Source organism: Lampris incognitus, chromosome 11 (genome assembly GCF_029633865.1).
Source record: "Lampris incognitus isolate fLamInc1 chromosome 11, fLamInc1.hap2, whole genome shotgun sequence".
NCBI classification, from domain to species: Eukaryota; Metazoa; Chordata; class Actinopteri; order Lampriformes; family Lampridae; genus Lampris; species Lampris incognitus.
The window spans coordinates 27,972,522-27,996,170 of NC_079221.1; the positions used below are offsets into that span (position 1 = coordinate 27,972,522).

General features: G+C 44.3%; 1 protein-coding gene across 1 annotated transcript in view; it reads right to left on the reverse strand.

The window, feature by feature from the left end:
* rnf17 (ring finger protein 17) overlaps positions 1-23,649 on the reverse strand; it is a 207,213-nt gene that overhangs the window by 25,617 nt on the left and 157,947 nt on the right. Inside the window, exons 23-28 of the mRNA XM_056288888.1 lie at positions 19,125-19,388; positions 8,642-8,789; positions 8,161-8,273; positions 7,493-7,583; positions 6,063-6,184; positions 1,742-2,033 (exon numbers count right to left, since the gene is read on the reverse strand). Coding sequence (XP_056144863.1) covers positions 1,742-2,033; positions 6,063-6,184; positions 7,493-7,583; positions 8,161-8,273; positions 8,642-8,789; positions 19,125-19,388 — 1,030 coding nt within the window. The remainder of the gene's footprint in view (positions 1-1,741; positions 2,034-6,062; positions 6,185-7,492; positions 7,584-8,160; positions 8,274-8,641; positions 8,790-19,124; positions 19,389-23,649) is intronic.

Sequence of the window (23,649 nt, forward strand, 5' to 3'; positions counted from 1 at the left end):
CCAACTGCTCGTTAACGCAAATTTCTAATCAGCCAATCACATGGCAGCAACTCAATGCATTTAGGCATGTGGACATGGTCAAGACGATCTGCTGCAGTTCAAACTGAGCATCAGAATGGGGAAGAAAGGTGATTTAAGTGACTTTGAACATGGCAGGGTTGTTGGTGCCAGACGGGCTGGTCTGAGTATTTCAGAAACTGCTGATCTACTGGGATTTTCACGCACAACCATCTCTAGGGTTTACAGAGAATGGTCCGAAAAAGAGAAAATATCCAGTGAGCGGCAGTTCTGTGGGCGAAAATGCCTTGTTGATGTCAGAGGTCAAAGGAGAATGGCCAGACTGGTTCGAGCTGATAGAAAGGCAACAGTAACTCAAATAACCACTCATTACAACCGAGGTATGCAGAAGAGCATCTCTGAACGCACAACACGTCGAACCTTGAGGCCGATGGGCTACAGCAGCAGAAGACCACACCGGGTGCCACTCCTGTCAGCTAAGAACAGGAAACGGAGGCTACAATTCGCACAGGCTCACCAAAATTGGACAATAGAAGATTGGAAAAACATTGCCTGGTCTGATGAGTCTCGATTTCTGCTGTGACATTCGGATGGTAGGGTCAGAATTTGGCATCAACAACATGAAAGCATGGATCCATCCTGCCTTGTATCAACGGTTCAGGCTGGTGGTGGTGGTGTAATGGTGTGGGGGATATTTTCTTGGCACACTTTGGGCCCCTTAGTACCAATTGAGCATCGTGTCAACGCCACAGCCTACCTGAGTATTGTTGCTGACCATGTCCATCCCTTTATGACCACAGTGTTCCCATCTTCTGATGGCTACTTCCAGCAGGATAACGCGCCATGTCATAAAGCTCGAATCATCTCAGACTGGTTTCTTGAACATGACAATGAGTTCACTGTACTCAAATGGCCTCCACAGTCACCAGATCTCAATCCAATAGAGCACCTTTGGGATGTGGTGGACCAGGAGATTCGCATCATGGATGTGCAGCCGACAAATCTGCAGCAACTGCGTGATGCTATCATGTCAATATGGACCAAACTCTCTGAGGAATGTTTCCAGTACCTTGTTGAATCTATGCCACGAAGGATTAAGGCAGTTCTGAAGGCAAAAGGGGGTCCAACCCGGTACTAGCAAGGTGTACCTAATAAAGTGGCCAGTGAGTGTAGTTGGTGTGCAGAATTCTTTTTTTCTGCACACCAACTATATTCTTCACCTCTAAACCTCCTAATATCCTTCTATATTTCAGGGATAAAATCCTCTTCGACCACTCTACCACTTTTCTTTAGCCTTGTTTAATTATCACTACATGTCGGTATGAACCGCTTTCAGTAAGTGTTTTTCATCCAAACCGAGGGTCTAAGGAAGAGTGACATCCACTGTCATTTTGCTGTAAAGCTGTTTTTCACTGTGTGAATGTAAAGGCCAACAGAGACTTTAACTGTGATTTAGGGATGTACAAATAAACTTGAACGGACTCTCGCCTTAGCTCTTATCTGCTGTCTCTCCTCAACTCTGCCATCTTCCATAACCATCCTAATGGGAGTATTGATGTCTTCATCCCTGCACTGCTGAGTATAATGTTTTTGCCTGTGGCTAGTAGTCTATTTTACCATCTACTCTAGCGGATTACTCACCACCATCCAGAAGTTCTGTTGGTACTCTAAAAATCCTTATGAATAAGAAATTTGCCTGTTGTGTGTGTGTGTGGTTCCTCACCTTCTCAGTAGACAGGTGAGCGCAGTGGGCCGACTCTGGAGCAGAGAGAAGGTTGGAGTCAAAGACAGATGGGATGGGGAGTGAAGAAGAAGCAGGACAGTCAGCAGCAGGGGCAACAAGAGGGGACGCAAGAGAGGCAGTGGGAGGGGTAGCAGAAGGGGCAACAGGAGGGGGAGTAGGTAGAGGGGGATCAGGAGGGGTGTGTTTGCCATCTGTTTCAGTGCCATCTTTTTCACTCCCGTCTGGTTGGGACTCCTTGACAATTTTCTCTGGTTTCGGCAGAGCAGTCTCTCTAGAAGAATGTTAAGCAACATTTGTGAGATACTGTCTGGAGAAAAAAACCCAAGAACAAAAATGATATAGCTGCACAACTACTGTGGTTAGCTGAGCGAACAAATGAATGGATAGATAAGAGATGACTAGACTTGCATGTTCAATGTTTAGACTGACAGATGGGCATTATGACAAATAAATGACATCTGTAATGATAGCTTAGTCCAACACATGCTGCAAGTGAGTGAAATGGCTATGATATAAACTATCCCAAATGGTTGTGTTTTGACTATCTCTGCTTAAACCTCTCGTTGATAATAATGCAGACGTTTGGCTGTTATTTTTCAAAAAATGACATATACTAGGTTTTATTCTAATAAATTGTCTATTCTGAAGTTTGAACAAAAAATTTATTAGGAATGGCACCACCTCCATTCAGCACCAGCACCACCTCGATTCCTAATGGAGCCACCTCCATTCAGTAACAGCATTCAGCAACACCTCCATTCAGCAACCTCCATTCACCACCTCCATTCAGCAACAGCGCCACTTCCATTCCTAACCGCCCTATGGGTTCCTGATGACTGGATTGAGAACCACTGTTCAATAGATTATAGAACCCAGCCACTGAGGATGCACAAGCCAGTGCATCCTTAGTGCTGGTCCCAAGCCCGGACAAATGGGGAGGGTTGCGTCAGGAAGGGCATCTGGCGTAAAATCTTTGCCAAATCAAATATGCGGAGCATAAATAAGACTTGCATACCGGATCGGTCGAGGCCCGGGTTACCAACGACCGCCACCGGTACTGTTAACCAGCAGGGTGTCGGTGGAAACTATGCTACTGCTGGGCGAAGGAGAAGTAGAGGGGGAAAGCATGTCCAGAGGCAGCTAGAGAGGAGGAAGGGTAGGCATGTGGAGGTGAGAGAGTTGGGACTTTGAATGTTGGCACTATGACTGGTAAAGGGAGAGAGCTGGCTGACATGACGGAAAGAAGAAAGGTAGGCATACTGTGTGTGCAAGAGACCAGGTGGAAGGGGAGTAAGGCCAGGAGTATCGGAGGTGGGTTCAAACTCTTCTACCATGGTGTGAATGGGAGGAGAAATGGGGTAGGGGTAATTCTGAAGGAAGAGTATGTCAAGAGCGTGCTGGAGGTGAAGAGAGTGTCAGACAGAGTGATGAGTATGAAGTTGGAAATTGAAGGTTTATTGCTGAATGTTATCAGTGCATATGCCCCGCAAGTTGGGTGTGAGATGGATGAAAAAGAAGAATTCTGGAGTGAGTTGGACGACATGGTGGAGAGGGTACCCAAGGAGGAGAGAGTGGTGATTGGAGCGGACTTCAATGGACATGTTGGTGAAGGGAATAGAGGGGAGGAGGAGGTGATGGGAAGGTATGGAGTCAACAAGAGAAATGTGGAAGGACAGATGGTGGTCGATTTTGCGAAAAGGATGGAAATGGCTGTGGTGAATACATATTTCAAGAAGAGGGAGGAACACAGGGTGACGTACAAGAGTGAAGGAAAGTGCACACAGGTGGACTATATCTTATGTAGAAGGCGCCATCTAAAAGGGATTGGAGACTGCAAGGTGGTGACAGGGGAGAACGTAGCTAGGCAGCATCGGATGGTGGTCTGTAGGATGACTTTGGAGACCAAGAAGAGGAAGCGAGTGAAGACACAGCCGAGGATCAAATGGTGGAAGTTGAAGAAGGAAGACTGTTGTGTGGAGTTTAGGCAGGAGTAAAGACAGGCAATGGGTGGTAGTGAAGAGTTGCCAGATGGCTGGACAACCACTGCAGAAATAGTGAGGGAGACAGCTCGGAAAGTAGTTGGTGTGTCATCAGGACAGAGGAAGGAAGACAAGGAGACTTGGTGGTGGAATGAGGAAGTACAGCAAATTATACAGAGGAAAAGGTTGGCAAAGAAGAAGTGGGATAGTAAGAGAGATGACGAAAGTAGACATGAGTACAAGGAGATGCAACGTAAAGCAAAGAGAGAGGTGGCAAAGGCAAAGGAAAAGGCGTATGGTGAGTTGTATGACAGGTTAGACACCAAGGAAGGAGAAAAGGACTTGTACCAATTGGCTAGACAGAGGGACTGAGCTGGGAAGGATGTGCAGCAGGTTAGGGCGATCAAGGATAGAGATGGAAATGTGCTGACAAGCGAGGAGAGTGTGCTAAGAAGGTGGAAGGAATACTTTGAGGGGCTGATGAATGAAGAAAATGAGAGAGAGAGAAGGTTGGATGATGTAGGGATAGTGAATCAGGAAGTTCAGTGGATTAACAAGGAGGAAGTGAGGGCAGCTATGAAGAGGATGAAGAGTGGAAAGGCAGTTGGTCCTGATGACATACCTGTGGAGGCACGGAGATGTTTAGGAGAGTTGGCAGTGGAGTTTTTAACTAGATTGTTTAACACAATCCTGGAAAGTGAGAGGATGCCTGAAGAGTGGAGAAGAAGCATACTGGTACCGATTTTCAAGAACAAGGGCGATGTGCAGAACTGTAACAACTACAGAGGTATAAAGTTGATCAGCCACAGCATGAAGATTTGGGAAAGAGTAATAGAAGCTAGGTTAAGAGGAGAGGTGATGATCAGCGAGCAGCAGTATGGTTTCATGCCACGAAAGAGCACCACAGATGCGATGTTTGCTTTGAGAATGTTGATTGAGAAGTATAGAGAAGGCCAGAAAGAGTTGCATTGTGTCTTTGTAGATTTAGAGAAAGCTTATGACAGAAAGCTGAGAGAGGAGGTGTGGTATTGTATGAGGAAGTCAGGAGTTGCAGAGAAGTATGTAGAAGTGGTGCAGGATATGTATGAGGGAAGTGTGACAATGGTGAGGTGTGCGGTTGGAATGACAGATGGGTTCAAGGTGGAGGTCGGATTATATCAAGGATCGGCTCTGAGCCCTTTCTTGTTTGCAATGGTGATGGACAGGTTGACGGACAAGATCAGGCAGGAGTCTCCATGGACGATTATGTTCACGGATGACATTGTGATCTGTAGCGAGAGTAGGGTGCAGGTTGAGGGGAGCCTGGAGAGGTGGAGGTACGCACTGGAGAGAAGAGGAATGAAAGTCAGTAGGAGCAAGACGGAATACCTATGCGTGAATGAGAGGGAGGACAGTGGAATGGTGAGGATGCAAGGAGTGGAGGTGACAAAGGCATTTGAGTTTAAATACTTGGGGTCAACTGTCCAAAGTAACGGGGAGTGCAGTAGAGAGGTGAAAAAGAGAGTGCAGGCAGGGTGGAGTGGGTGGAGAAGTGTGTCAGGAGTGATTTGCGACAGAAGGGTACCAGCAAGAGTTAAAGGGAAAGTTTACAAGATGGTTGTGAGACCAGCTATGTTATATGGTTTGGAGACAGTGGCACTGACGAAAAGACAGGAGGTGGAGCTGGAGGTGGCAGAGTTGAAGATGCTACGATTTTCACTGGGAGTAACGAAGAAGGACAGGATTAGGAACGATTATATTAGAGGGACCGCTCAGGTTGGACGGTTTGGAGACAAAGCAAGAGAGGCAAGATTGAGATGGCTTGGACATGTGTGGAGGAGAGATGCTGGGTATATTGGGAGATGGATGCTGAATATGGAGCTGCCAGGGAAGAGGAGAAGAGGAAGGCCAAAGAGGAGGTTTATGGATGTGGTGAGGGAAGACATGCAGGTGGCTGGTGTGACAGAGGAAGACGCAGAAGACAGGAAGAAATGGAAACGGATGATCCGCTGTGGCGACCCCTAACGGGCGCAGCCGAAAGTAGTAGTATTGTTCAATAGATTATAGACATCTATACAGATGGGTAAAAGAAATGTGTAGAAGGACTGATGGCTAGGTAAGGAGAAATGTCTCTACGGACAGATACCAAAAACAGAGGGATACGTAATTTCTGAACTTGAGCAGTTGGTGTGTAGTGTTCACCTTTCTGATCAAAATAAAGCAAGAAGGATAAACTAACAGGGTTGAAAATAGGAACAGATGTCTTTGAACCATATGTTTGTGTGCATGGACATAGGCACTGCTAAGCAGAGACAAAATCACCCAGAGCCACACAAAAACACCTTGGTTTCCTCTGCTTGAGCGCAAGGCCCTCGTTGACCAGCAAGTCTGCCATGCTGACATCCTGCCCAGCCCTGTTAGAACAGATCAGACTGACAGGAATGGGACCCATATCTGTTGGCTCCTGAACAAGGAGAGAGAAGAGAATAGATGAGAGGAGGGCAGGAGCCAGTAAACAAAATATTGTTTCATATCATGTAAGACTCCCATTTCAAATTTTTGTCTATTTAGGCAAGATGAACTTTACTGATTCCCAAGAGAAAATCTGGTAAGTACAAGGGTACAGTTATTTCGACAAACTGTAAAAACTTGTTGAAAAGACATAAGTAAAAAACTAAAAACACCACCTCTATATTGATAAAATGTTAAAAATCAGTATGTAGTTTTAATGAGGTGATGGTCACAATTTAAAAAAAGTGTTTCTGTAGCGGAACTGTAGGAACAGAGGGGAGAGAAGAGGAGGGACAAGGAAAGAAACATTTGGTCAAAATGGGCAGGGGGTCCGAAGAGGACAGAAAGAAAGATAAAACTAGAAGAGTGCACTCGAGTGCAGATCCCTGCCAAGCACATCTCCCTTCTCTGGTGCTCAGACATGGTGACAAATCACCCCTTTTTTCGTCTAACGTGAGAAGGGAAAATACGGAGGCACTGCCTGCGTATCTCTCCTTCTCAGTGCTTGGACAGCTGAGGAGCTAGCACTCAATTGCAGTGTAAAAGAAGATTTTCCAAAGGTTTTGAACCACCACAACAACAAAGAGGTCCTTGATCATACAGTTATAACTGCACAAAATGTATTGGCCTGACAAACCCAGTAGTATGTGAGATCAACAGTGGACAGATACACACATGAACAGACAGAAAAACCAATGTTTTCCTACCATTATGACTTTTGCACAGCACCCAAGTTGACTGAACGGGAAATATGGGAAAAAAGTTTTTAATATGCAGCGCTCAAGCTAAAAAAATCTTCCAAATAAAAACGTTTTGCCTGTCAGTCAGTGGACGCGCGGTCCTCCAGGTGGACCCTCGCATGAATGCGACTATGTCCAATACAAACTTGCACTTCCCAAAAAGAAAAGGTTTGTTATGCGACCATTTTGAGTAAATTGTTTATGTTCGCGCATGTACGAGTCACATCTACAGGAACACAAGACAGGACAGGAACACAAGAGGGAAAAAAAAAAAAGAAAAAAGAAAAAAGGAGAGGACCAGGACCAAGGACTAGGGTTATCAAATACATTGATTTTTTTTTAATCCATAAGATTTTCTTCTATCTTCGTCAACAGAAATCACTGAGTAATTTTTTTTTCTATTTTTGGATTTTTTTGCCCATGTATCAAAATGGTATCAAATGTCAAAATTTGTACAAGTATGATATCGAAGTTCAAAATCTTGGTATCCCCACTAAGGACTGACGCAGAGAGATGCAAACCTTGATTGACATGACAGCAGAGGCTCCTGTCAGATGGGAAGAGATGAAGTCACAGGCTGTGGCTGTCCAAGTGGAGCAACCTCCTGCAGGTCTGAGCGATTGAGAGACAAGAGACATGTTGAGTGTAAGAGAGAGAGTATAAAAGAAAGGGGTAAGTGGAAAGATACTGCCAGTTGGGATTCCAATCTGCATCAAAGTTTGTAGCCATATCACAGTATGTATAACAGTGCACAGATGTGAAGGTTCGCAAATGTGTTAGTGCCTGACTGTGTGAAATCATATGCACCTGTGTATGACTGGCACAGACTGTATTTACATTACATTACAGTCATTTAGCCGATGCTTTTATCCAAAGTGACTTACAATAAGTGCATTTAACGTAGGAAATCAGAACTACTAGTCATCAGAGGTCATAAGTACATCTAAACAAGCATCTAAGAGCAAAACTAGTGATAAAGTAAAAGCGCAAGAAAGAGTTTTTTTTTTAAAATGAGTGGATACAATAAGTGCTAAGAAGAAGTAGGAGGGTAGTAGTTCTTGAAGAGGTGAGTTTTCAACCTGTGCCGAAAGATGGGCAGCGACTCCGCTGTCCTGACATCAGTGGGGAGTTCATTCCACCACTGTGGGGCCAGAACAGAAAAGAGCTGTGATGTGTGTGTGTGTGTAACCTGATGTCGCTGAGGGTACACTCCAGGGCCAGAGAGCCCACCAGGGTTGGCTGAAGTGGCCTTAAGTTGCTGATATGAAGCTTTGCCTTGCTGCCAAAATCATAACGCACCACCTGGTAACAGGCACCAGGGGATGACAGAATCACCATTTCCTTCATTTCTAGGATATACTTTTTTTGACAGCACTTTTTCGTACAACAGGATCATACATTTTCAGCATGGATGTACACTTGCATAAAATCCAATTAAACTTTAAACCCTAACTACCATGGTTGTAACTTGTCGCATTTTATACATACGTACATTTTGGTTTGATTTTTCTTCCATCATGGTTTAAGAGTCAGCATGTTGGATAACGCTACATGGGTTGGACTTGCCCCAAATGCCATACAAGCACTGGGGAAATACATGCTTCAGGCTGCACTTTAAGGACTGATTCCCGGAAGTTCTATCAGTTTGGAGTCAATGTCAGTGGTCATACCTCAGCGATGTTGTTTGATGTGTCATTGGTGCAGATCTGGCCTCTCTCCCAGACCCCATTAATGAGGGCAGCACAGGGCATGTCTGCCTCCCACTCTATCTTCTGAGGCTTTGTAGTCCCATATTCCTGCTTCAACAGCTCCCAAATCCTGGAAACAGCAGGGAGCACAGGACAGGGGATAGCAGATAGGGGTGACAAAACCATCCAATAGGAAAAAAAAAAAATTATAAAAACAAGACACATGAAACCTAGGTTATAAAACATGAGAACTAAAATTGTGCCTGATAAAGATCAGTTGAGTGAAATCTTGTTTTGCTAAGAAAGGTGTGCAGAATGGATGCCTAGGTTACAACTGGGTGACACAAAGACATCTAAAAAATATATGCCCATTGAAACGGCAACCTTTTGGACTATAAACCAATATTTCAGGTGTTCAGGGATAGACGCTAATATTTTCAAGCACTGGCCCCATGGGCTACCAAGCCCCTAAATTTGGTGGCCAAAGTACTTTTTGGTGGCCCAAATGTAAAAACACAGAAAACGCAATTTAACACAACTTAACACAGCCTTCCTTAACTGTGACACATCAATAAATAAAGACATTAACAGAATGAAAATATGTAACTATTTATTTAATTGAAAACTCAAGTTCATTTGTAAACATACACACATTGTCTCTTAGTTCAGTCTCTTTTTCGCACTCCCCCATGCCTCTGCCTCATACATGCTCTCTCGCTCCCTACATCCCTGCCTCCCTCCCTCCCAGCATTGTGCCTAGGTCAGCCACGTCTGTAATGAAAACATTACAAAAAGCAGTAGAAAACCTATAACACATACTTCTAAATGTAGCCAAATTCGTGTTTAGTGAGCCTAAGTTGGGAAGTGAAGGGTTGGCCTTCAGTTTATCCCCCTCCCGAATGAAAGCTGGAAAACGCTGGGGCCTTTCCTGGTTGTTGAAGGGTTGGGCATTGATGGAAACCCTCTTGCAATCGAGTTCAGCTGTCAAGCACCTGAGCACCTGATTGTGTCGCCAGGTGTATCTGCCTTGGGTAAGGCTGGTCTTGCAGCCAACCAAGATGTGCTTGAGGGTTGCTGGGGCTGTACACAGGGAGCAAGATGGATTCTCTCCAAACCAGAGATTTAGATTTATGGGAGAGGGCAGGACATCATATGTGGCCTTGATGATGAAACTCAGCCTATTTGATTCCATGCTCCAGAGCTCATTCCATGTGAGTTTCCTCTTTTCAACACCCTCCCACCTCATCCAGCGACCCCGTTTGGCTTGTGCTACGGCTTTAGCACATCTGGTTGCTTCTTCCTGTCGGCGAACCTCCTCAACCACCATAGTTTGCCATTCGGTAGTAGTCGCCTTTTGCCAGGTAGGTGTTTTTATTCCCAGGCCAAGGCCGCCTCTGCCTTGTTGAACATGGCCTACTACGTCTCGGTGGCGGAGGGCAGATTTCGCCTCCAGTACAGCTGCAGTCGGGGTCCATTTCTTCCCTGTTGCTAGGGTTGGAGCAACTCCTCTCACTACCGGGTCTCAGGATTCTGTGAGGGACATGTCGAGTCTCACTTTGGCACATTTGAATTCCTCAACCAGGCTGGAAATTGGCAGTGCGAGGGCTCCATTGCCGTAGAGTCCAACACTGCTGAGGCACCTTGGCAGTCCAAGCCACTTCCTCACCTGCGAGTTCACTAGCCTCTCCAAGTGATTGGTATGAGATAGTGAGACTTCGTACATGGTTATTGGCCACATGAGTCGGGGTAGCAGCCCAAACTGAAAGCACCAAAGCTTCAACTTCCCGGGCAGTGCAGTGTTGTTGATTTGCCTGAGGCCACTGATTGTATCCTGGCGAAGTTGCTCCAGTTGCTGGGTGTCTTTGAGGTCTGCATTGTACCACCGTCCGAGGCTCTTGATGGGCTTCTCCCGGACTGTGGGGTTTGGTTGATCACTAATGCAGAACCGTTCATCTGTTAATTGGCCTTTGACAATGGAGATGCTGCGAGATTTACTTGGTTTAAACTCCATTCGTGCCCACTTGATGTTCTCCTGGAGTTTCTGCAGCAGGCGCCTGGTGCATGGTTTTGCTGTTGCTATGGTGGTCAAGTCATCCATGTACGCCATGGTGAACGCCAGAGGGGAAATAGTGCAGCCCGCCATAATGCCTATTTCCAGATGTTGCCAAGTGGTGGTGGTGTTCTGTGTTGTGACACAGAACTGCAGATCCTGAAAGTAGGTCTTGACCAACTCTGTGATATTTTTGGGGACATGGAAAAAATCAAACGCCGTCCACAGGATCTTGTGAGGAACTGATCCAAAAGCGTTGGCAAGGTCTAAGAAAACCGCGTGCAGGTCTCTCCGTTCTTTCTTGGCAGCTTGTATCTGGTGCCAGATGATATTAGCATGCTCCAGACATCCTGAGAAGCCATGGATCCCGGCTTTCTGCACTGATGTATCGACAAAGTTGTTTCTTTGCAGGAATGTGGAGAGCCTTTGGGCAATCACACTAAAAAATATCTTTCCCTCTACATTAAGAAGGCTGATCTGGTGAAACTGGCTGATGCAGGAAGAGTTCTTCTCCTTGGGGATCAGAATGCCTCCTGCTCTTTGCCATGCCCTGGGTATGACTCTTTTCTGCCATGCGACTTTCATCAGCTTCCAGAGGTATTTCAGGACTCTAGGAGTGTTCTTATAGTCTATACTGAATACCATTGGGCCCAGGAGCTGACATCGATCTTGCCTGCTTTACCGTCCTCTCCACCTCGCTCCATGTGGGGGGGGGTCTTGTATCCATATGGTGGTCAGGTGGGTGAATTGGTGGCATGTCATCCGGGATGGTGACTGGCTCATGTCTCCGGACATCAGAGTAGGTCTTCTTTAGGTGCTCTTCCAGATCTCGTATGGGGACTCTTAAGGCTCCCATTTTTCTTGCTGTCAAAAAGGCTCTTGACAAAGGTTTATTGAGCATGTCAGTGCTCAACCTGGACTGCCAATCGTTTTTCACTCTTTTCAGTGTTGAGAATCCACGCTCACACACTGCTGTGGCCATGGGAAGGACTTGAACAATTTCAAACAGGTGGCTGATGTGGGCGAATCTCTACCTGTGATCATCCTGGAAAATCAGTGCAGGGGCATCAAATGTGAACTGTTGGTGCTGTGCAAGTGCTTTTAAATCCATCCACTCTTCCTGTACTTCTTGAAGATTGCATCCATTTCTTTCCAGCACAGGCCAAAAGTGTTGGCAGAGTGTGGTGATGTGGTGATTGCCATACACTGCCAAATCCTCTTGGTTCTTTGGCCAGTTGCAGGTGTTGAAAACCTGGGCAGCTGCAAGCAGGTCTTGATCAAAAAAGTCGAACCGCTGTCTGAGGTACTTCTCCATGCTCTGAGGAACTTTCTTTCTCTCGTATTCAAGCTTGCCATCCTCACAGCCAATGAGTTGTACCTCCTGGAAAACTCCGCCCTGAGCCTCCTTCAAAAATGCATCAAGGTGTGGCCCTGGTGAAAACTGCATTGCTGTGAGAGAAAGATAAGTCTTCCCCAGAGCCTGATGGACGTCACTCAATGTTGTGGCGTTGTCTTGCAATTTTAAGCTCAGGCATGACAACTGGTCAAGAATGTCCAGTAAAAAGAAGACAAAGTGCAGTAACTTGTAGCTTTTCAAAAAATTTACAAGTGAAACGAACCCTGGCAATCATGTCTGCACCATTTGCCTTTGCCTCTGCTATATGCTCAAAATGTGCAAACACTGGCCTAAAGCTGTTGCATAAAGCAGTGAGTACTCTGAAGGTGAGGTAGCCAGCGTGTGCCCCCCAAGGTTGAAAGGTTTCAGGATTTGTTTATCCTATTGCCAGACCTGCCAACCCTAAAGAATAAAAATTAGTAGTCATTTTTGCGTGTGCGCACATACAAAAAAATTATAATTTGTGTTTGTGTGCGTGCCGAAAGTACATGCTGAAAAAAAAGACATCACGCAGTACATTGTGAAACCCCCCCCCCCCACTTATTTATTGAATACTGAAATCAAAAAACAAAACCACCAGTCATTGGGATTCATGACTATTCACCATGTTAGTAGGCTTGCATCGGGTAAAAAAATAAAAATAAGTTTGAAGCCCAAATAAACTGAAAAGTTTTATGGAGGCCTAAAATCACTCAAGCACCCTAAAACCCCCCAGAACAGTTTATCAGCTCAAAAAGTTTTCTCAGGGTGTCCAACTTTAAGTGCCAGGTGCACTTTTAAGCTTAGCCTCATAAGAGGCAGACATTGCTGCTCTTAACAGTGTATCACTGTAAACCTCTGTATGGCATATAGTGCTTTTGGCAGCCATCATCACCCTTCTGATAACAAGTGCACTCAAAATTTCAGTGCTGAGGCTGGCACGATACTGTGTCTTGTTTTTGGATACTAAACCGAAGACTCTTTCACAATCTGCATTGCTGTGAAAAATGACCAAGCTCCCCAACATGGCAGCAGACAGGCCAGCAAAAAGCTTTCTCCCTCCTGTTGTCATAAGACCCACCTCCCTCCAAGCCTCATCAGCCCTCTTGGAAAAGATACCATCACCCAGGCTTGTCGCCTGTAACAGCCTAAATTCACCATCAACTGCATCCACACTCACGTCCTTGGGCAGGAGGCAAGGGAATATGTGAATGAAGTACTTGAGAGAGGAGAAACTTGTGGTCTGGCATCTATGCATGTCTGCGACCCCTGCATGCTGCAGCAGTTCATCCCCAAAGGGGAACTTTGCCACCATATAATCTGCAGCTGTGGGAAGTTGCTCCTGACGTCTTTGAAAAAATCAGTCAGCTGTAGGTTACCTTGGCTCTCTATGAATTCATGCATCTCATGGCCAATAGACAGGTCTTCATCAGCCAGCTGACAGTCCCGTTTTCTGTAAAGTGCAGGCTTGCTTCTACCTCGAATTTCATCCATCATTCCCATTACATGTTCAACTTTGCCGAATGCCAGCAGAATTTTCTGAAGCTGCAGCTCTAATGTGAAAAGTAATGTTTGAATGCAAGACTCCTCCTTCTGAAGACACTGGTTTGCAGTGTCAAACAGGGGAATTGCCTGCTTGAGGAAGAGCGCATACATCTTGGAATGAGGCTCACTTAGGAACTTGTAAACCTTCTCTGGTTTTGTAATTTCTTTTTTGTTTTCTTGTTCCCTCTCCTTTTCTTTTGCCTTGTCTTTTTTCTTACCAACCTCTGTTTGGCGAAAGAGGAACGCATTCAGGTTAAACTCTGCTGGGTTGGAAGGTGAGGGCTGTGTTTCTCCAGCTGACTTGGGCTGAGTGAGGCTGGCAGCTGTGGAGGGCTTGGTCTTCTGGGTGGGGCCTGTGGAGGGCTTGATCTTCAGGGTGGGGGCTGTGGAGGGCTTGGCCTTCAGGGTGGGGCCTGTGGAGGGCTTGGTCTTCAGGGTGGGGCCTGTGGAGGGCTTGGCCTTCAGGGTGGTGGCCGTGGAGGGCTTGGCCTTCAGGGTGGGGCCTGTGGAGGGCTTGGTCTTCAGGGTGGGGCCTGTGGAGGGCTTGGCCTCCAGGGTGGGGGCCGTGGAGGGCTTGGCCTTCAAGGTGGGGCCTGTGGAGGGCTTGGTCTTCAGGGTGGGGGTTGTGTGGGGCCTGTGGAGGACTTGGCCTTCAGGGTGGGGGCTGTGGAGAGCACTGGCTTCTTATTCTTCCCTGTTGCCTCTTCAGCAAAGAACAGAGTCAGAGGTTCCCACTGCTGGAGCAGCTGAATCACACACTGACCAAAGGACAGCCATCTCGTAGAGGCCAGTTTCAGTATCTTTCACACGTCAACACTGCAAATCAATTGTATATCACGCAGCAAGGCTTTCCTCTTGCTGCTTTTGTCAAGGTAATAGTATATTGTGATAAGCTGGTCCTCAATACCAACACAGAGCTGTCTGGCAGCCTTCTTTGCAGCTATGTGCATGAGATGGCAGGCACAACCGACTAAGTAAATTTGTGGATTCTCTGCCTTGATGAATGCTGCAACACCTTCCCCTAAGCCCTGCATTACCGCAGCATTGTCAGCTGCAAAGCTAACACAGTTAGCCCATGGTATTCCTCTTTTTTGAGTTCACAGTCAATAAGATCATAGATGCCTCGTCCAGTAGAAGCTCTACACTCAACAAGTTTGAGCAGTAGTACTACTATTTTGCCAACACTGGCATCATACAAATGGACAACAACGGGATACAACTTAACATCATCCATGTCTGTGCTCCCATCCGTTGCAATAGTGTATGGGCAATGGCGCACAACATCACTGATGCTCTTTTTGTCGCTCAAGGCAAGTGTTTTGGTTTTGGTTCTGGCGCAGTTGTATTGTTTGGCAATTTGACTATCGGGGAACATCTTTTTAAATCGTGGTCCAGCATGGTCAGCTACAGACAAAGGTAAATTGTGCTCAACGATGAAGGTTGTGAATAGTGTTTCCGCCTGGATTGGCCGCAAATCTTGTTCTTGAAAGAATACAGGGTTGATCTTCGGGATGGACCCTGTTGAACTTTCCAGTTTCTTATGTTTGCCCCCCCCTAACATGGCGCCTACAATCTGAAAAGGGAGGGGAGGGGGGATATATTTGTAATTACTTCTTGAATATTATACAGCCACAACATTTAAAACCACCTACCTTAAATTACTTAATGATTAAAATTGCTTTAAATTTAATCAGTTTCACCACATGCAGCACCATGTATTTCCAATGACGGGAAGAAGGGTGAAACTAATGTGGAATTAGAGCCCATGCATTTTTAAATATGGTAAGTGATCTTTTTTTTTTTAAATATGAAAAATTCTGCAGGACCTGGATCACCTGGTAAGATAGATGTCATCACGAACACCAGTATGTATCAATTTATTTAAATAACAAAATAATGCCCCCACCCCTCCCAATGTACTTACAAAATTACCATTTTCGTCTAAAAATGTTATTTTTGAATGCAATTCACTTATGATTATCTTATTATGTAAGTCCACATATCATAATCAATAATGAAATAGTAAGTGTTTATAGACAAGTGTATACAGTTTAAAGCATTTTTAATCATGAAAAACTGGTTCAAGCAGGTTTTAATGTTGTGGCTGATCGGTGTATATTCTTTACTCTCATACCATTCATGTCTTGTGAGTAGAGGAGACATTGCCAGTCTATGAGTTATATTCACCCTTTGCAGACATGTCACAATTATCACGTGACGAGGGAGACTGCGCCATGACAGACGGCAGTAAGTGATAGACTGGGAAATTCAAAAGCGAACAACAAAAACAAACAAAATATTGCAACGGATGAGTAGCTATTATAGTTTAAATTTAAGTGATGGCTACCAATAGTCAGAGTAATGTTTTGGAGTTGCCCTGTGAAGTGAGTCACCTTGTAGGACGGCACAAAGAGCGATATGTGGAGAAGCTAGCGATAGCAGGGTTAGCTACCGACCCGTACCTTCTTCCTACCGATGTATTCACAGACCTAGCAAAATCGTCCAGTCTGCCCGAGTTCAATCCACACGATCTGTACCACTATTTTACCAACGGAGTGTCCCCATACACAGGTGCTGACCTAAAAGCATACAAAAGTCTGGATGCTTACCAGTTCTCTGTAGCTGGTTGGGTTACAGAATCGCGGTGCTACGCTCACAGCAGGGGGATGTACCTCAGAATGGCAAAGGTAAGACATAGCTAGCCAGCTGTGTATGTTTTTAACCTGTTTCCCCTAGAATGCCACCAAAACTCAAATCGACTGTAACCAAAAACAGCTCATACTTTCCTTGCCATTTCATAGTAGGTTACACAGTCTTGCCATCTAGCTAGCATTTGGGTCATTCCATAGAAAGTGTTAACTTTGAGTCCACAACATTCAAAGGGGACAAGAAGGCATAATAAAACTGTCAGTAATATTTTCAGTGTCTGAAGCCACTGATTCAAGTGTACTGGTTAGCATGAAGCAAAATACAATTAAATAATAAATATACAATTTGTATATTTTTAGCTGTACGGTTGTCTGGACCTATTTTGGATTAAGGAAAGAAGATGCTGCAGAGTCAGGTATTTTGCGGAACGTGCCTTGCTACCATAGCTCAACACAGGGCAACACTACAAATCTGTTCCAGTATTTAAGAAAGCATCACAAGGCCATGTATGACAACTGCATGGCTACAAACCCAACCACCAGTGTCAGGTAGGCTGAATACCAGCCAGCAGGGATCACTGACCGAAATGTTCGAGTATATCTCCAAATGAAAGAGATTCAAAACGGCACCGCGACATTACTCAGGCCATAGCGGAGTTCATAGGGAAAGATATGATACCCCTCAACATGACAACGGCCGAGTTTACGACTTTGGTAAAGACACTGGATAAACTGTATTGCATGCCATCTCACACATTTTAGCCAGGTTGCCATACCGGAAGGACAGATGGTGGTGGATTTTGCGAAAAGGATGGAAATGGCTGTGGTGAACACATATTTCAAGAAGACGGAGGAACACGGTGACGAATAAGAGTGGAGAAAAGTGCACACAGGTGGACTATATCTTATGTAGGAGGCACGATCTGAAAGTCCCTGGAGCCTGCAAGGTGGTGACAGGGGACAATGTAGCTAGGTAGCATCGGATGGTGGTTTGAAGGATGACTTTGGAGACCAAGAAGAGGAAGCGAGTGAAGGCAGAGCCAAAGATCAAATGGTGGAAGTTGAAGAGGGAGTTCAGGGAGGAGTTAAAACAGGCACTGGGTGGTAGTGAAGAGATGCTGGATGGCTGGGCAACAACTGCAGAAATAGTGAGGAAGAAAGCTAGGAAGGTACTTGGTGTGTCATCTGGACAGAAGAAGGAAGACAAGGACACTTGGTGGTGGAATGAGGAAGTAATGCAAAATATACAGAGGAAGAAGTTGGCAAAAAGAAGTGGGCTAGTCAGAGAGATGAAGAAAGTAGACAGAAGGTGGAAGGAGTACTTTGAAGAGCTAATGAATGAAAAAAATGAGAGAGAGAAGATTGGATGATGTGGGGATAGTGAATCAAGAAGTGCAGTGGATTAGCAAAGAGGAAGTGAGGGCAGCTATGAAGAGGATGAGGAGTGGAAAGGCAGTTGGTCTTGATGATAAACCTGTGGAGGCATGGAGATGTTTAGGTGAGATGGCAGTGGTGTTTTTAATTAGATTGCTTAACACAATCTTGGAAAGTGAGAGAATGCCTGAGGAGTGGAGAAAAAGCATACTGGTACCAACTTTCAAGAATAAGGGCGATGTGCAGAACTACAGCAACTACAGAGGTATAAAGTTGATCAGCCACAGCATGAAGATATGGGAAAGAGTAATAGAAGTGAGGTTAAGAGGAGAGGTGACGATTAGCGAGCAGCGGTATGGTTTCATGCCACGAAAGAGCACTACAGATGCGATGTTTGCTTTGAGAATGTTGACTGAGAAGTATATATATTTTGTACTCTCGCTCTTTTTTAACTTTTTTTTAGCTTTTGGTCTTCATGTGGGTATATCTTATACTGTGTTTGCTGTGTTTGTCTGTGTCTGCCTTGCACTGTTTGGTGAAGCCACAGCCCTCATTTCATTTTTAACATGTGCCTGCAAATTGTTTTTAATGACAATAAATTGAATTGAACTGAAATATTTTTAGAGTGGTAGAGCCACAGATTTGTTATTTTTTATATTTCTGCACTTTAGTTTGTGTGATTTGTTACTGTTACTGACTGGAAATCAGTAAGATTCACATTTTTTTTCATGATGTTCACATCAGGGCTGTTATTCCTTTCTCAGATTTTATTAAAAAGCTAAAGTCATGATAATTACATGACATGTTTACAAGGCTTAACATTAAATCAATTAGTCAATATTCTACTGTGATTGAAGGTTTTTCTTTTTACAATTAAATAGTTAAATGAAGATATGTTATTCGCGTCAATTCATGCATCAATTCTTCTCATTTCACCATAACAAGTAGGCCTGGACTACATGGAAGAACAGTTTATATGTTGACTGATGTGTTGGTCATACTACAGAATGATTTATTGCTGTATTTAGTAGATAACACAGAAGAAAATGAACTTTGAAAAAAAAAATCGCATACTAAACCGCAATAGCAATATTGTTTAAAAAAAAAAACAAAAAAAAAAACACGCAATTAGATTATTTCCCCAAATTGTTCAGCCCCACTGTGTACACACACTCAGTCCTTACAGTTCAAGTTTATAGGTAGCAAAGTAAATCTGCACAAAGTTTGTCTTGGTGTGATGCTCAGCAAAAAATACAAGGATGTGAACAACATTCTGAAGTAGAAAAAAAACATAGCCTAACCAACTAACCATCTCTGACATTTATGAGAAGATGGGTAGCATCCTGTGCACAATGCTAAGAAAGTGCTAGCAGTCCCAAAAAGGAGACATCTAAGTATAGTGGAATCCTGCTATATTGACTACCACAGTGTTAACATGTTTAGTAATGCAGATGTTCTGTTAAAAGCGCTGACCTTTTGAGTTGGTGGTCATTCTGGATGAGCTGTACAAAAAAACTGCTGGGTGAATTGACGTGGGTGACCTGAACCTGCAGCTTGTTAAGGGAGGCAGGGAGCCACAGCTTGGGCTGAAACTCCATGAGCTCCGCACCCTGGTCCATGGGGGGTGATGGGCCTGATGCACTATCGTCTGTGAAACACTCCCCATTGGCGGTCAAAAAAAGGTTCTCGAACGGAGGGTCCCAGACAGGTGGTTCCTCGATGGGGGGCATGGCATTCCTAGGATTCAGGCAATGGTAGGAGGGGACAATGAAGAAAAGAGGAGGTCATAAGAGACAGAATTGTTTGTGGGGTGGGAAAGAGGGAAGAATGATTGACAGGAAGAAAAGGTAGTCAAACTAGAAAATGCATTTCCTGCAGAAAATGCATGAGAATGCTGATAGCAGAACGAAAAAGCTGAAAATTGCTGCAAAAACAGCTGAATTGGTAAAGTAAAATGAGGAAGCTAAAAGCTTAAGAAAATTGCTGAAGCAATGCTGAAAATGGCTAATAAAACCAGCTGATATGAACTGAAATGCATTTAATTACCTAACTGAAAATCATGCATGTTAAAGTGTAATAGTGGCAGTTGGAAGCTGAAGTCAGTACCTAAAGAAGCTGAAAATGCTGAACTCTTAACTCAGGATTTTTTTTAGGGTTGGAATAATTAATAGGAACAAACATCTTTGGAATGGGCCAATACTGAAGGAGTAAGTGGTTACCGGCAACCACTAAACAGCTGCTGCAATGTAATCAAACGGGGCTTTTGTCTACCTCAAAGTATGTCCACTGAAGTGCTTGTTTTTGCCACTGACAGGTTCAGATCGTTATTATAAGTGTCTGACAACATTATGGATAAATGAAAGAGTGAGGGAAAGGGATGGAGAGGAGGAGGGAAGAGAGTGGCAATCAGAGAATGGGGGTATGATAATGATGGTGGAATACAGAAAAATGTACATCAGAAATACAAAATGAATTTTAAGTGAAATAATGGGACTGATACATCCACTCCATTCTCCATTATCCAAACCGCTTATCCTGCTGTCAGGGTCACGGGGATGCTGGAGCCTATCCCAGCAGTCATTGGGCGGCAGGCAGGGAGACACCCTGGACAGGCCGCCAGGCCATCACAGGGCATTTCTTTAGCTGTTCTTCTCAAGAGCCTAAAAACACCCTGAAGCTGAAGCTACAAATTTAACCTCCAATCTCAGTCTGTGGAAGATCCAGAGTATGAAGAATAAGCAGAATATGTCAAATGCTCACTGTACTCAAAACTCACAACACCTGCATCTAACACTTGGGGACTAAATCATTGGCTTTTTCCCCTCATCAATATTGAATGTTCATCATTCTAACTTCATACATATACAACAAAAAATATAACAATACACTGATACAACAAAAATAAAAGGACCAATACAACAAAAATAAAAGAAATTAACTCAAGAAAATAATTTTAAGTTGAAGGGGGATTTTTTTCCCTTTTTAATAAAGAACATAAAGAATGCAGAATAACTGATTGTTTGCAACCAACACTTCCTTCCCAGAACCTCCATCTCCCCCTATGGTGGAACCCCCACAGTTCTGCTTCCTCCACTGGCCTCATCTGTTGTTAACCCTCTCACTGGGAGTCCTCCCCCCCCCACTGGGAGCCCCCCCCCCCCCTACAGACGACACAAGGCCTCTCATCCACACAGCATATCTAATGGTAGAAATTGTGAGATATTTGGTAATAAGTCCTTTATCATGTTTCTTATGAGCTTGATTTTTTTCTGATTACCTAGACATGGCTGTCCCCAGGGGACACTGTTCCTCTGACTGAGGCTAGATCCCCTGATTTTGCATATTCCCAGGCCCTCTGGAAAAGGGGGTGGCCTAGCTGTTTTTTATAAGTTAGGTCTTAAGTGTCATCCTGTTACTTTTGGTAATTTTATCTCCTTTGAGGCTTTAACTTTCTTAATCACTGGCAAGTCCCCTTTACATCTTAATTTATAGGGCCCCCAATTCAGTTGGTTTTATTTCTGAGTTTTCTGAGCTTCTATCCATTGTCATGCCATATGACAGGGTGCTTATTCTTGGTGATTTTAATGTTCATGTATGTTATCCTTCTCATTCCCTCACCACATTTTTGTTTTAGATCTTACTGAGTCTTAACCTCATTCAATCTGTTAAAGGGGCCACACATTCCAAAAGTCACATTTAGACCTTGTACTCTCATCTGGTTTCTCTCGGGTGTCTTAATCTGGTGGATATGCTTGTAACTGACCATAATGCTGTTGTTTTTTAAAGTTCCACAACAGCTCTCTATTCCTAGTCTCTACCCTACAAGACAGTCTCGCATTCGCAATGCTGGTTCCACAGTTAAATTCTGTGATGCTTTTAATTAATTATTCTTTAATTCTACTATATCCCCTCTCAATCCAGATGCACTGTTAAATTCATTCAATGGTCAGTGCCTATCCATCCTCTATCAAATTCGTCTTCTTTTTTCAGCTTATTCCCTGTTTCTCAGGGGTCGCCACAGCGGATTTTATAGTTTTCATTGGTACCCTGTGACGGCACAACACCAATGGTGGCCATTTTTAACCAAGGTTTCGACCATTCCCATATGGAGCCTCGACCAGCCCAATATGGTCTTGTCATCCGCATTATGATTTTGCAAAATTTTACATCGGATGCCCTTCCTGACACAACCACTAACTCAATGGATGGGGGCACAGGTAAAGCACTGGAAGCCATCCCAGTATTCATGGACTTGCACCCATGCCTGTCGCCAGTAGAAGGTTTACTAGAAGGCTCAAACACATCATCAGGTTTCCTATTCTTGTCATTAGAAGAGTCTTTATCAACATCTCACATTCCTCCTCCAGAGAACATTCTGCATTCTGATGTAATGAACACAGTCTGTGTTCATTACATCATAGTTAATACTATCAGTGTGACACTTTTCAATAAACTCTACAACAGCATCTGTATGTGTAGGACCAGCAGCCCCCGGACTAGCAGAACCTGGATCATCCTCGATCAAATTGTACTGTTTAAAACTAGGAAACAAATCAAATATCCTCCCTTGGCTGAACAATCACACTTCAGCCTTTAAAAGACTGTAGAAAATCTGAATGACATTGTCAAATCAGGTCAATTTTTATATCCCAATATCACAAATTAGAAATGTGCCTCAGTGGGCTTTACAGCAATACAACATCCTGTCCTTAGACCCTCGCATCAGATAAGGGACAACTCCCTAAAGAAAACCTTTAACGGAGAAAAAATAGGAAGAAACCTCGGGGAGCAACAGGGGGATCTCTCTCACAAGATGGAAATATGTGCAATGGATGTTGTGCGTACAGAAAATACAAAATCGAAAGAGGATAACAAGACCAAGACAGCTCTAGTTAAGGTTATTTATGACCTACTGCTGACAGCAGACAGAAGTGACTGCTTGATTTTAGTTCTTTTAGACTGAAGTGTGGCCTTTGACACAGTCGATGATGCTGTCCTCTTACATCGCTTGGAGACTTGGGTATGCATCAAGGGCTTGGCTCTTAGTTTATTACGCTCATACCTCTCCAACTTTCTGTTGTTTTGGGTAACTACTTCCTTGATGACTTCGTTGAGTTGTGGTGTCCCTCAAGGCTCAGTTCTGGGCTCCCTTCTGTTTTCTATATACATGCTGCCTCTTGGCTGTGTGAATTCAAAATCATGATGCGTTTTACCATTTTTATGCTCAAACAGTTATACATGCCGCTAAAATCCACAGATATTAGCAGCCTAGCAAATCTCACAATTTGCCTCGGATATTAAATCCTGGATGTCCCAAAATGTTCTTAAATTTAATGACGGTAAGTCTGAGGTTATTCCTTTGTTTGGTCCCCCGAATTCCATCATCCCTTTTGGTATTAATCTTGGCGGTCTTTCAAATAGTATTTAACAGGCTCCTAGGAATTTGAGGGTAATATTCAATGTGAACCTTTGTTTTGATAATCAAGTCAAAAATGTTGTTCGGTCATGTTTCTTCCAGCTCAAGATAATCTCTAAAATTAGATAATTTTTATCAATGTCTGAGGTACAAGAAGTTGTACATGCTTTTATCTATTCTCGGCTTGATTATTCCAACTTTACTCGGGTATCAACCGTGGCTCCGTCCACCATCTCCAGTTGGTTCAAAACACAGCTGCTCGACTCATTACCGGGACAAAGAGGCATGATCACATCACCCCTGTTCTTGCCACCATACACTGGCTCCCTGTTAGATTTCGAATTGACTTAAAAATGTTACTGCTCACTTTTAAGGTCTTAAATGGTCTTGCTCCTAAATACATCTGCCCCCCCCCCGTTTTTCTCCCCAGTTGTACCTGACCAATTACCCCACTCTTCCGAGCCATCCTGGTTACTGCTCCACCCCTCTGCCAAGCTGGGGGGGGGGGGCTGGAGACTACCACAATGCCTCCTCCTCCTACATGTGGAGTCGCCAGTTCTTCTTTTCACCTGGCAGTGAGGA